Source organism: Hemitrygon akajei, chromosome 8 (assembly GCF_048418815.1).
Source record: "Hemitrygon akajei chromosome 8, sHemAka1.3, whole genome shotgun sequence".
Taxonomy (NCBI): Eukaryota; Metazoa; Chordata; class Chondrichthyes; order Myliobatiformes; family Dasyatidae; genus Hemitrygon; species Hemitrygon akajei.
In genome coordinates, this window is record NC_133131.1 from 124,015,030 (window position 1) to 124,028,761 (window position 13,732).

General features: G+C 38.2%; 1 protein-coding gene across 3 annotated transcripts in view; it reads left to right on the plus strand.

Annotated features, from left to right (window-relative positions):
* The window catches only part of mindy3 (MINDY lysine 48 deubiquitinase 3), a 118,518-nt gene extending 106,253 nt beyond the window's left edge, over positions 1-12,265 (plus strand). For all 3 annotated transcript variants that reach the window (XM_073054525.1, XM_073054526.1, XM_073054527.1), the window contains 3 exons: positions 1,948-2,035; positions 6,453-6,524; positions 10,034-12,265. In XM_073054525.1, the coding sequence (XP_072910626.1) occupies positions 1,948-2,035; positions 6,453-6,524; positions 10,034-10,183 (310 nt within the window). In that variant the 3' untranslated portion in view covers positions 10,184-12,265. The remainder of the gene's footprint in view (positions 1-1,947; positions 2,036-6,452; positions 6,525-10,033) is intronic.
* Positions 12,266-13,732: the final 1,467 nt, after the last annotated feature.

The following is a 13,732-nucleotide window of genomic DNA, read 5'->3' on the forward strand; positions in this document are numbered from 1 at the left end:
ACAAGGTGCCACACATGAGGCAGCAGGCTGTGAGCTCATGGTATTACAAGAAGGGTTCTAGCATGGATAAAACAGTGACTGATTGGCAGGAGGCAAAGAGTAGGAATAAAGGGAGCCTTTTCTGGTTGACTACCGGTGTCTAGTGGTGTCCACAGGGTTCTGTGTTGGGACCGATTTATGTTATATGTCAGTGATTTGAATGATGGAATTGAATTAATGACTTTGTTGCAAAGTTTGCAGATGGTATGAAGTAGGTGGAGGGGCAAGTAGTTTTGAGGAAGTAGAGAGGCTACAGAAGGATTTAGATAAAGGTAATGAGCAAAGAAAAGGCAGATAGAATGCAGTGTCAGGAAGTGTATGGTCATGCACTTTGGTAGAAGAAATGAAAAGGTTGACTATTTTCTAAATGGAGAGGAAAATACAAAAAAAACTGAGGTGCAGAGGGACTTAGGAGTAATTGTGCAGGATTCCCTCGAGGTTAATTTGCAGGTTGAGTCTGTGGTGAGGAAGGTAAATGCTATGTTAGCATTCATTTCAAGCGGACTAGAATATAAAACAAGAGTGTAATGTTGAGACTTCACTTAATGAGCAGTTTTGGGCCACTTATCTTAAAAAGGATGTGCTGAAACTGGAGATGGTTCAAAGGAGATTCCGGAAAATGACTCCAGGTTTGAACGGCTTGTCATAATAAAAAACGTTTGATGGCTCTCGGTCTGTACTCACTAGAATTCAGAAGAATGAGGGGTGATCTCATTTGAATATTGAATAGTGAAAGGCCTTGATAGAGTGGATGTGGAGAGGATGATTCCTATGATGGGAGAGTCTAAGACCAGAGGACACAACCCCAGAATAGAGGAACGTCCTTTTAGATTGGAGATGAGGAGGAATTTCTTTAGCCGGAGAGTGGTGGATCTGTGGAAATCTTTGCCACAGGTACCTGTAGAGACAAAATTTTTTTGTATATTTAAGACAGAGGTTGTTAGATTGGTCAAGGCGTGAAGGTAGATGGGGAGAAGTCGGGAGATTGGTGCTGAGAGGGAGATTGGATCAGCCATGATGAAATGGCGGAGCAGACTCAATGGACCAAACGGCCTAATGTACTGCTCCTACATCTCCATCATTTTGAATGTCCGTAGCTTTTAAGGAAATTCTTCCAATATTTCTACAATAGTCTATAGTTTCCTTACTACTTTCATATTTATTAACCTTATCACCACCATTATCAAAATTAAATGCAGTATCTGCAGGTGTATTTATGTATACTCTTTTGTTCATTTCAACTTCTGATCTAGCTGCTGTGCACAATCATTTCAATCACCTTTCTTAATCAACCGTTATTGTGGTTGAGTTTCCTGCTTTCTCCACAACCCCTTCCTTTTGATCAATTTTCCAACGTGTATATCTTTTCTGACAGCTCAAGCATATTGCTATAATCAGTCTTCCACGTGATCATTGAGTACTGGAGTAGATGTGAGGGCTGAATGATCTACTCATATTTCTGTTTCTTATGTTCTCATGTATGTGACTTGAAGGCAGCTTGCCTTGAGCCTAGTTGCTCTTGTCTGCTAGAGTTACAGCTATGTATTTGGGAAATACAGCAAGAGGAGCTTTGATGAGCTACTGTATAGTTTTTTATAAATGGTACAACTTGCCATCACATGTTGGTGGGAATGAGTATGCAAGGTCGTGGTAGTGCTCAAGCAGGCAAGTGGAGGATGTACTCTCAGCCTCCTGATTTGTACCTTACAGGTAGTAGAAACACTCACATGCTTTGGCATTCTTGCCTCCAAGTAAAGGGAACCAAAAAACTTATAACATGTCAATTTTCGGTTTTGCCAAACCACCAAGTGCCATTGAATATTGTGTGTCATAACAAACAGAAACTGTTTATAATCTGTGCCTGATGTTTCATATGGCTGTTTCAATGGGTTGTTTTCTGTATTGCAGTGTGAATATTATGAAGAATAAATTAGACCCAGAAGGACTAGGTATCATTTTATTGGGAACATTTCTACAAGAATTTTTTCCTGAGCAGGTAAAGTATCTGATTTCACATTTTACTAAAATAACATTTGTGCAGTATTTAAAATCATATGTTTATGTTTGATTGCTCCAAATATGATATTGCATATTTTGTTGCTATCCACCAGATGCATTACTCAAAAGGGATTAAAGCTTTGGTAGGGAATTAAAGGCATAAGGAAGAACGGCCATCATACCTAACAATCAATTATAGCTTTCATTTATTGAGGATTACTCGGCTAAATTCCAAGCTCCTACTGCCAGCAGAAAAACTTGCTGTGATGTTGGAAGTTGTATTATTGTATGGGGTTCTGACTCCCTAGAGAATAAATTCCAGCAGAAGCTAAAGTAACCTGAGCCTAGAAACTGTTGTACACTTTATATATCCCTTCAGGTGCTAAAACCCATGAAATGCAGCTTACTCTCAAAAAAATAAACATTTTTGATGTTTGTAAGACTTACATTCTATTGCAGCATGCTGATGGAGTTGTAATGCAATGAAACTTGTACTAGTTTGACCTTCCAGTGATGCAAACTTAAATCCCCAAACAAAATATTTTAACCTGTCCTGGCAATCAAGGACTAGAGTTCACAGATACACGATGAAGAGGAAGAGAATGTTTACGCAGTGTGCAGTTGGAATTAGAAATACACAACCTACAGCTATGGTGGAGGCTGATTCCATTATAGTATCTGCAGCTGAAGGCGCTGTAGTATGGTCTATTAAGAATAGGAATTTTTTTTTAGACTAATGAGAAAGTCAGACACATCCTGAATTGCTACCAGAGCTTTTGCTTCGCAGCACCATAGATCTGGCACCTTGGGTGCTGTCTGTGTAGAATTCTCACTTTCTTCCTGTATCACACACACACACACAGCACAAGGGTAGTTATATACTTGTACACCTTGTAATTTTTCATTCTCAGCAAGTCTCCGATAGTAACTTCTGAAATTCTCCACTTTGCCATTACCAAATGTCATGGCTGAATTTCTTATCACCAGTATAAGTGAATGGTGAAATCTATGTGGGGAGATGGAATTTAAAAGGCAGGACAGATATTGTTTCTATGCTTTTGGATTAACTCGGGAGTTAGGGAGACATCAACAATGTGTGTTGAGAATTTTAATATTCTAAGTGCAGAAGAGGAAATGTGAGAATAAGGTAAAGTCATGATGATAATGTAATTCAGATAGGTTGATGTAAATAGTTCACCTGTGCAATTCTATTTGGGTTTCAGTGTGGGAAGAGCAGGCATGTCATGCCTCCTATGCTGATATCATCTCCAAACTGAACCTTTGAAACTTTGGTCCCTCTGAAAGGCAAATACAACTCCTGAAGAGTCATCGAGAGGTACAATGAGGAAACAGGCCCTTCAGCCCACTGAGTCTGTACTAACCATCTACCAATCCTACATTAATCCCAAGTTTTATTTTCTTCACATTCTTATGAACTCCCCACTCCCCCAAAATTCTACTATTTCCCTGCACACTAGGGGGAAATTACAATCTTACCCACCAAACATACATCTGTAGAATGTGAGAGGAAAGCAGAGCACCCAGAAAAAATCCAAGTGGCCTTGGAGAGACTGTGCAAACTCCACACAGGTTGGATAACTTTAGTCTTGGGTATTGTCGGGCAGTCACTTTACTAGTTATGTCATTGTGCCCTAAATCCTGTTGGCAATGTGCCTGCAATGGGAGTATTATTTGAAACTTGATGCCTGTGAAATTGTATGGAACACATCTAAACAGCCCAAAATGAAAAAAGCTTAAACAGTCTTGATGGTAAAAACAACAGGTTGTATTAACTTTTCTGCTTTAGCAGGCACAGAAATAAAGAGTGTGCCTATAAAACTATATGAACCTATTTAACAAATGTCTTTTTTAAAGAAACCCTGATACTTAAGTTAGGATAGTTCTCGGATCAACTGAAGCAATTTTTATTTTAATTCCAAGCTTTCAATCTCCATGTTTTATACTGTTTGGGAGAGGGATAACTTTTGAATCAACAAAATATATGATATGATTAACTATGATAGAAGTTCATAATCAAAAATTGACATCTAGAGGCCGACAAATGAAATCTTCAAACCTTTATTAGTTCATAACTTAAAATAATAACTAAGGAAGGTATAATTTAAGGCTTCATGGAGAAATGGGAAATTATTTTTAATATAACATAACTATATTCCCAAGCATAAAAGTGGTCAGCTCAGTTTTTGTTAAATTTGCATTTCCTTAGACTTTCACTTCAAAGGGTTAAACATAGTTCACTACATTGCCCCAGATATTTTTCCATCTGTTCCCAAAGCTAAAAATACTCTTTTCCTTTTTTGCATTGAACTTTCTATATAATCAGTTCAAGCTGTGTCACTTATACTAACCTGTCCTGTCTTCTACATTTATCAAAAAATCACAAAACCTCACATTTTCCTTCTTCCTTCAGAGTATTACTGTAGACTGATTTGTAAATCTTGCTTACTTAACTGGAGACAAGAGAAAGCTGAATTATCAAATCTCAGGCAAGTTAGGAAGAAAGAAATAAAAAGCAGAGACAGTTTTTTCTCAAGATAAACAGTTTAATCATTGTTGTAATCCAACACTGTAAGAAACCCAGTTTATGAAATATAAAAAATATCAAAACTATTTCTTGTACCTTAGAGTAACTAGTTTCTTCATAAATGAAAATGCATGCTTTTTATTAGTGACCTTGTATCGGACTCTTACATAGCTGCCTTAAATGTTCAACCCAAAGTAAATTAAAATAGGTATAGATACAGTTTACATGGACCAACCAATACTAACCTTAAGCACTGAATTTAGACTCAGCAACGTCTCCCGCTGTTCACAGACAGGCAGAAGTGTGGTAAAGTCATACTCACAGCATCATGTCTGATGTAGACTGTGCCAGAATCCTCCATCATTATCCCTTTATATGTTTTGTCCCACCATTTAGTCTTGTGGCTCTTGAACGTTGACTTTGGTTCCCATTAAATCTCATGCCACCAGTTCAACATGAACAAAAAGTTTTCTTCCTGATTATCATTGTCCTTCCCTTCCTCATACTGAGGACTCTGTGTTGTGTGGCACTACCAACATACTAAATAGGATAGATACATAACAGTTCTGGCAATTTAACTGAGAGTCAGTGAGGCACTTTGGCCCATCAGAGCATCGCACCGGAATCTGTAGTGTAATATCCCAGTATAACCTCACTCTGCATTACTGTACAAGTCGAGGTATCAACTCTGGTTTGTTAAGGAGTGTGGAATGGCATGACAGAAGCAGTAACATATCCACCTAAAATGAAATGCTAACCTGTTAAAGCTGAGGCAAGGCGTGCTATAAGTAAAAAGAGTCTACATTAGGCAGAATGAAATGCATGTTTTGCATCAGCGCAGATTGTGCTGAGCATCACACAAGTGTCACCAAGCTTCCAACATAGCATGCCCAAAACTTACTAAGCCATACCTTACAGTTTTTGAATATGGAAAGAAACTGGAGCGGCTGGGGAAACGACACACAGTCATGGAGAAAATGTACAAACTCCCTGCAGACAATGGCAGGAATTAAATTCTGATTTTAACAGCTATTTCTGTAATTCCATTATGCTAACCACTGTGTTACCATGCCACCTGCTACCTGCTGACTTCCCTCCGAGACAGACATTATCCTCATGGAAATACTGTAGAATGCTGCCCTGCTCTAAATCCTAGAACTCCCTAATAAAGAACACTTTGCGATTAACTCCACCAGAAGCACTACAGACATTCTTGAAAACAGTGTCTTATTAATGTCTTCTCAAAACAATGAGGAATAGACATTATCCACATATTTTAAAATGAGTAAATAAATAAATATCCAAAGCAAAAGGCTTTGAGTGGTATTTCTTAGTTTATATATAGCAATTCACTGTACAGATCTTCCTATATTATGACCATCTGACTTATAGACTCTCATATATATGAGCGAGTATTTGGGAGGCCAGTGGAATGGATGGGGATGGATTTGCTGCCTATTGCAGGGCTACAAGCATCTTCTACCAGGTGGGAGCTGGATGTTCCTCTGTACCATCTCTTTCCATATTACATCCCCCAGGCAACACATAGGAGCTGTAAGCATTGTGCAGATTCACTCTCTCGCTCGCTCAGTGAGACTCGCTGGAGGCTGCTCTTCCCATATAAGCTTCCTCTCCCATCACCTCTGTTTCTCTGCTTCTCTCCCATATTGTGTTTCTGTTCATTTTTTACTTAGAAACAGTTAAAATTATGAATAGTTCTCGGGAACTGTTGTAACATGAGGATAGCATTCATTTGTCAAGAACATCAGCTTTAATCTGTGCATGTGATCATAAGTAAAAACTACATGGTCTATTTTGAAAACCAAATGCAAAACCTACATTGAAGTATTGAATTGTACTGTATTTTCAGGAATCTACTATTCCAGAATCGTTTACTGTTTATCACTATAATGGATTGAAGCAGTCCAACCACAATGAAAAGGTGAGCCAAATCACTCTTAAAAATCTGGAATTCCTTTCACATTAAGAAGCCATCAGTTTGAATTTGTAAATAATATGTTACACAATGGTTACATAAGCTATGTCTTATAGTGATTTTATTGTCTATATTAATCTCACAGCAAAAACATGAGCCGCCAAACAACTCTTTCTGTATAGCCTTTCATTGAAGAAAATAATTGAATCGAATAGTCATGAGGTTTACTTTTGACAACGATTCCAGAGGAATACTAGTAAGGTGATTTAGTGCCGCACGCACCCCCCCAGAAGAGGATACGGTCCATTCTCCACTAAAGGAAAAACAGGTTGATTAAACACTCATACTTTATTGCCTTAAAATGAACCTTGCCAACCACTGGGAGTAATTAAGACTGCACAGAGAAAGAAAACAGGCCACAATGACCTTTTATCATTCATCAGGTCTCATTGCTTGGGAATTGAAATAACTCTCACCTCTTATTTTGGAATCCTCATGATCTTTTTCTCTTCCCTTTCATTAGCTGTGTACTTTCAGGTCAAAAGATTAAGTATAGGTTACACAGCTGTCCTTAGCATTAAAAGGTTTAATGATGAAAGGCAGTAAACTGTGTGCGTGGATGTCCATCTACTCATGAATGTTTTATTTACTTCACGTGGAAAAGACAAAAGTTTATTACATATGCTTAACCTGCTGTCCCTTTAAAATATTACAAACCCCATTTCCAGAAAAGTTGGAATATTTTCCGAAATGCAATAAGAACAAAAATCTGTGATATGTTAATTCATGTGAACCCTTATTTAACTGACAAAAGTACAAAGAAAAGATTTTCAATAGTTTTACTGACCAACTTAATTGTATTTTGTAAACATACACAAATTTAGAATTTGATGGCTGCAACACACTCAACAAAAGTTGGGACAGAGTTAAAATAAGATTGAAAAGTGCACAGAATATTCAAGTAACACCGGTTTGGAAGACTCCACATAAAGCAGGCTAATTGGTAGCAGGTGAGGTATCATGACTGGGTATAAAAGTAGCGTCCATCAAAGGCTCAGTCTTTGCAAGCAAGGATGGGTCGGGGCTCACCCCTTTGTGCCAAAATTCGTGAGAGAACTGTTAGTCAGTTCAAAAGGAATATTTCCCAACGCAAGATTGCAGAGAATGTAGGTCTTTCAACATCTGCAGTACATAATATTGTGAAAAGATTAAGAGAATTTAGAGACATCTCAGTGCATAATGGGCAAGGTTGGAAACCACTGTTGAATGCGCGTGATCTTCAAGCCATCAGGCGGCACTGCCTAAGAAACCGTCATGCTACTGTGACAATTATAGCCACCTGGGCTCGGGAGTACTTCGGAAAACCATTGTCACTTAACACAGTCCGTCGCTGCATCCAGAAATGCAACTTGAAACTGTATTACGTAAGGAGGAAGCCGTACATCAACTCTATGCAGAAACACCGGCAAGTTCTCTGGGCCTGAGCTCATCTCAGATGGACCGAAAGACTGTGGAACCGTGTGCTGTGGTCAGATGAGTCCACATTTCAGCTAGTTTTTGGAAAAAAAGGGCGTCAAGTTCTCCGTGCCAAAGATAAAAACGACCATCCTGATTGTTATCAGCGAAAGGTGCAAAAGCCAGCATCTGTGATGGTATGGGGGTGGTTCAGTGCCCACGGCATGAGTGAGTTGCATGTATGTGAAGGTACCATTGACTCTGAGGCGTATATTAGGATTTTAGAGAGATATATGTTGCCATCAAGGCGACGTCTCTTCCCGGGACGTCCATGCTTTTTTCAGCAGGACAATGCCAGACCACATTCTGCACGGGCTACAACAGCGTGGCTTTGTAGACACAGAGTGTGTGTGCTTGACTGGCCTGCTGCCAGTCCAGATCTATCTCCTATTGAAAATGTATGGCGCATCATGAAGAGGAGAATCAGACAACGGAGACCATGGACTGTTGAGCAGCTGAAGTCTTATATCAAGCAAGAATAGACAAAATTTCCAATTGCAAATCTACTACAATTAGTATCCTCAGTTCCAAAACGATTAGAAAGTGTTATTAAAAGGAAAGGTGATGTAACACAATGGTTAACATGCCTCTGTCCCAACTTTTGTTGAGTGTGTTGCAGCCATCAAATTCTAAATTTGTGTATATTTACAAAATACAATTAAGTTGGTCAGTAAAACTATTGAAAATCTTTTCTTTGTAATTTTGCCAGTTAAATAAAGGTTCACGTAAATTAACATATCACAGATTTTTGTTTTTATTGCATTTTGGAAAATATCCCAACTTTTCTGGAAATGGGGTTTGTAATTCTTGCATCTGTTACGTACCCCGTAACTGGGTCACTTACTAGCAAAGATAGAGAGGTCCGTTGAAGTCTGATGGTACTATTTTAGATAGATAGATAGATACTTTATTCATCCCCATGGGGAAATTCAACATTTTTTCCAATGTCCCATACACTTGTTGTAGCAAAACTAATTACATACAATACTTAACTCAGTAAAAATATGATATGCATCTAAATCACTCTCTCCAAAAGCATTAATAATAGCTTTTAAAAAGTTCTTAAGTAGTTTACTTAAATACATTAAATACAATCAACCCCGGCACTTTAACATATCTTACTCCTGGCGGTTGAACAGTATTTATTGATAAAAATACACAAAAATAATATCAATGCAACCATACAGATAATATACGTCGTCAATACTAAATCTAAAAGCGCGGGTATAATAATAATCAATAAGAAGTAACTCTATCGTTGTCTAGGGGATAATGTATTGGAAATATAAAAGTCACTCAAGTTCATTCAAGCTGCAGGCTGCAGCCTTTGGTTGGAGTCAAGAGAGAGAGTTTAAAACTTGCCCATTCCTTTTATGATGTCAATCCTTCGAGAGTCATTGGGGCTGATTTCTCCTTTGTTTTAGCTAAAGCCGTTCTTCCGTGGTAAGGCCCACCAATTCCGAGGCAAATGGAAAAGGACGCACGTGGGCTTTCCACCGGCTTTCGCTATTACGCTGTTACAGGATTTCTAGCATTTCTTCTGGTGCGTCTAAAGGGGCCGTTCCCCAGACCCTCTTTTATCCTGACTCACAGGGTCTCAGATGTCAATCAGGTTGGAAGGATGCCACCCCTCAACCAGCCCACTTTTGGTCATTCCTTGAGGGCATCGATGAATAGCACAGCGCTCAATACACAATTCCATCTCCAAGAGACAATGGCCGGTTCCCGTGGCTTTGAAATCGCTGAGGGCCAGGACATTCCAAACCCCCTGTGGATTCTGCGTCTCTCTCTCATTTCCTGGGTCTCCTGACCTGAATTAATAGCGATCTTGCGATTCTCAAAAAGGAGGGGGCTACTTCCTACCCTTCAGCCCCTCAGAGTTGGGGTGCAGGCGTAACACATCCTATTAAAAATTGTGGTAATTTTAAAAACATTTTTATTTGTATGAACACTTCAGCTTATCAAGCAGGTAAAATAACTGATGTTATTTTTTTCAAAAGGTTATGTATGTCGAGGGAACTGCTGTTGTTATGGGCTTTGAGGATCCAATGGTGCGAACTGATGACACTCCAGTCAAGCGCTGTTTGCAAACAAAATGGCCATATATCGAACTCATGTGGAATACAGACCGGTCACCTTCCTTAAACTAGTTCTAGAAAATCTAAAACCAAACAAAATTCCAAATATTATAAGCTGTATTGCTTTTGAAATCTATACACAATTGCTGCTAACTGGAATGTAGTGTCCATGAAGTCATTAAGAAATTGTAAACCTTAATTATTCTACTATTTACTATTGATAAAAGTTCAAGTCACTGTCCTTCACTGCTAATCAAAAGTTTATCCAAGGAAACAGATTACATAGTGTCAGTTTGACTGTGTCAGAAGGAATTCTTTCCTTTTAATCCTGGAGATGTAATTCTACAATTCTTTAAAATAATGGTTTATAAGGAGTACAATGCAAGTTTGGGACCTGAAATTCTGTGTCCTGATTATGCCACAAAAATTACAGTGGAGCAGGTCTCCTGGCCGATGAGAGCCAAAGCTGTAGATCCCAGCAGGATACAAGAGGCCCTAATGGATAGAAGCAAAATTCCAAAACAAAAATAAAATGTATTCCTCTAAAGGTAAAAGATTTTTTGTGAACTTTAGATAATTAATTGTTAAGTACTGTAAGCATCCATGACTTTTGGAAAGCCCAATAACTGACTTGTGTTTTCCCTACTCATATAGATCCTATTGGACATAAGAGATGGCAATGGCTGGAATTTTTTGGCTTAACAGTGGGAATGCCCTCAGATATGCCATCAAAAAAGTGATTTTAAGTAGGGGTGGTAGATGAAATTTTTGCCCAACGCTTCCCCACTCTACCACATCACCATCACCACTGTAGAATTTATGTCAGCTTTGAAATAGTGGTAGCTCAGTAAGACCAGATTTAGTCCCAAAACAGGTGAATTTGAATCAAAGTCAAAATATTTACTCCCTTTAGGAGTAGGCTGTTCTCCAGAATATTCTTAGTGAGGGTATGTTTTCAAGGCAACTTTATACTTAAAGGATCGCTTTTCACAGTCCAGTAATACAATTCATTCATTTGGATATTTTGCCTTATGTTGCCATAGTACCACCACAGATGATGTCCCTCAAGAATAATTCATTCAATCTAGTGTGTATACTTAGTCAATATTATAAAGCTTAATTCATTGTTGGATTTATTCTCATTACATTCCAACTCATAGTAGGACATGATAAGATCCCATTTTGTGATGTAAGTGGAGCACATCTGCTCAGATAACTGCCTTCCATAATTGGCAAGAATTAGTACAAAATTGCATGTTCTGGGTCATAGGTGTAATTGAGAAGGGAGGACCAAATTATACTGAAAGTATACCCCTTTCACCATCCCCATCCCACTCTCTAATTGCCCTATAAGTATATGATTTTTAACTTTATTATAAACAGGATTGACAACACCCTGTATACTTGGGTTTAGTTAAGTTTATCTATCTTCCGGCATCCCACAAACTTAACCAGTGACAGTGACTGAAAGCTTTATCTTTTACAGTGATTTCTTGTTAAAAACAAATGAATGGATATGTTGGGAGAGCCATTTGCTTAACTTTACATTGCTTTGTGATGCATTGCAATGTGCTTTTAACCATCAGCTGGGTATATGGCTCTCTGTAACATACTGAAATTCTGTAGTTTACATTTTTGAAATGTACCGCAGTGGAAGCCATATGAAGATGAAATATAAACGCAAATTGTGGCTAATTACATGATACATTCTAAATAACACAATGTATCTCTGAAGTTACCAAGCTCGTTGTTACATAATCTTGCCAAGATTAATTTTCTTTTGTGTCAAAATTACACTGTTTGCCAGTGTTCATGTGTATTTAAATTTGCTTGTTGTTAAATTGCATGAGAAATGAACAATTTATTGCCCATAAAACACTAGAGTTCTCTTATTTATTATGATTTGAGAGTTGGCCTAAAATAAAAATACAGTTAAAAAATGTTTTGATTTATTTTCTTAATGCACTGGGAAACTAGTTTTATGACTGTTTTATTACTTGTTTCTAGGCTGAACAAAGGCATTGTAAAATTACTTTTCATTGATTACTAATTTTCCAAAATAGTAATTTTATCTGTAAAGGATATCTTTAGCAATAAATGGTCCATGTTTTGTTTTATTGGAAAATATTAAAATAATTCAGTTGATTCTAGAAATCCTCATTTTGTGGTTTTGTTAACAGATCAATTTGGAACAGGTTTCCAGGGCAGTAGAATCCAAAGGACCCACAATGAAATATGTCGTATTTATGTGATGTCCAATACAATAACTGCATATATGATACACTTACAGTTAGGCAGAAAATTTTGGCTCTGATGTCTTACCTAAGTATTTGTGGGAGTATCAGCATGACAGTTCAACTGCCCTCGGATGTTTCATCCCATTGACTGCAATGGCACTAACTATAGGGAGATGAGTGAAAAAGACAGGCAAAACACGTATAGATATTTAAAACTTGATTCACTTCTCCACTGCTGTGGTGCCATGTTTGTAGTAATTAACTGGTTTATTCAATGAGGCATTCCTGATCTTGAGTTAAACATTAAGCTAAAAAGAGACAAGCCTGGAAATAGAATTCTACCCTTTGTTGTACTAAACCAACATCTTGTGTAACTCCGAGCTGCTGTTTTTTCCTGCAAAAAAAAAGCCAAAAGACCACTGAAACAGCCCTTTCCACCCATACTGCTATGTTGACAGATTTGCGCCTCAAGGTCTCTTTACACATCAAAGCCCCCCCAAGTCCCTGCTGTTTATATGTCCAAACAGGATTTGATCTCCCCTCTCAACTTCCCGGATGATTTATGTCTCACTGTGTCTTTAAACAACCTTCTTTGTTATTTGCAACTCCTCCAATGTTTGTGCTATCTGCAACCTTACTAATCGTACCCTCTACATTTATATCCTCTTAAGTCTATGTAGCCGCTATGTACATTACAAACAAAAAAAGTCCCAGGACTGATTCCTGTGGTACACCACTTGTATTTGGAATTCCAATAAAAAATACACAGAGCCACCACTACTCTGCCTCCTAACACCTAGCATCCATGGATCCAGTTCACCAAGTGTTTTGCATCTTTTATGCTTTAATCTTCAGGAACAGCCTAGCATGCAGGACTTTGTCAAGAGTCTTATTAAAGTCCATATAGACAACATCTGCCACACTGCCTTCATCAATCTACATGGAGCACTGTTGCAGCATCCAACATCAAGGGCCCACACCACCCAGACTATGGTCTCTTCAAGCTGCTGCCATCAGGAAGAAGGTACAGGAGCCTCAGGACCCACACCACCAGGTTCAGGAACAGTCATTACCCCTCAACTATCAGACCAGAAGGGATAACTTCACTCACCCCATCAATCACTGAACTGTTCTGACCACCAATGAATTCACTTTCTAAGATTCTTCATCCCTAGTTCTCAATATTTATTTATTTATTTTTAATTTGCTCGGTTTATCCATCCTGTTGGGTGTGGTCATTGATTCTATTGTATTTCTTGGGTTTACTGTGTATGCCCACAAGAACCAAATCTCAGGGTTATATCTGGTAATGTATGTACTTTGATAATAAATTTACCTTGCACTTTGAATCAGTCCCCTTAGTTATCTCCTCAAAAAAGATCAT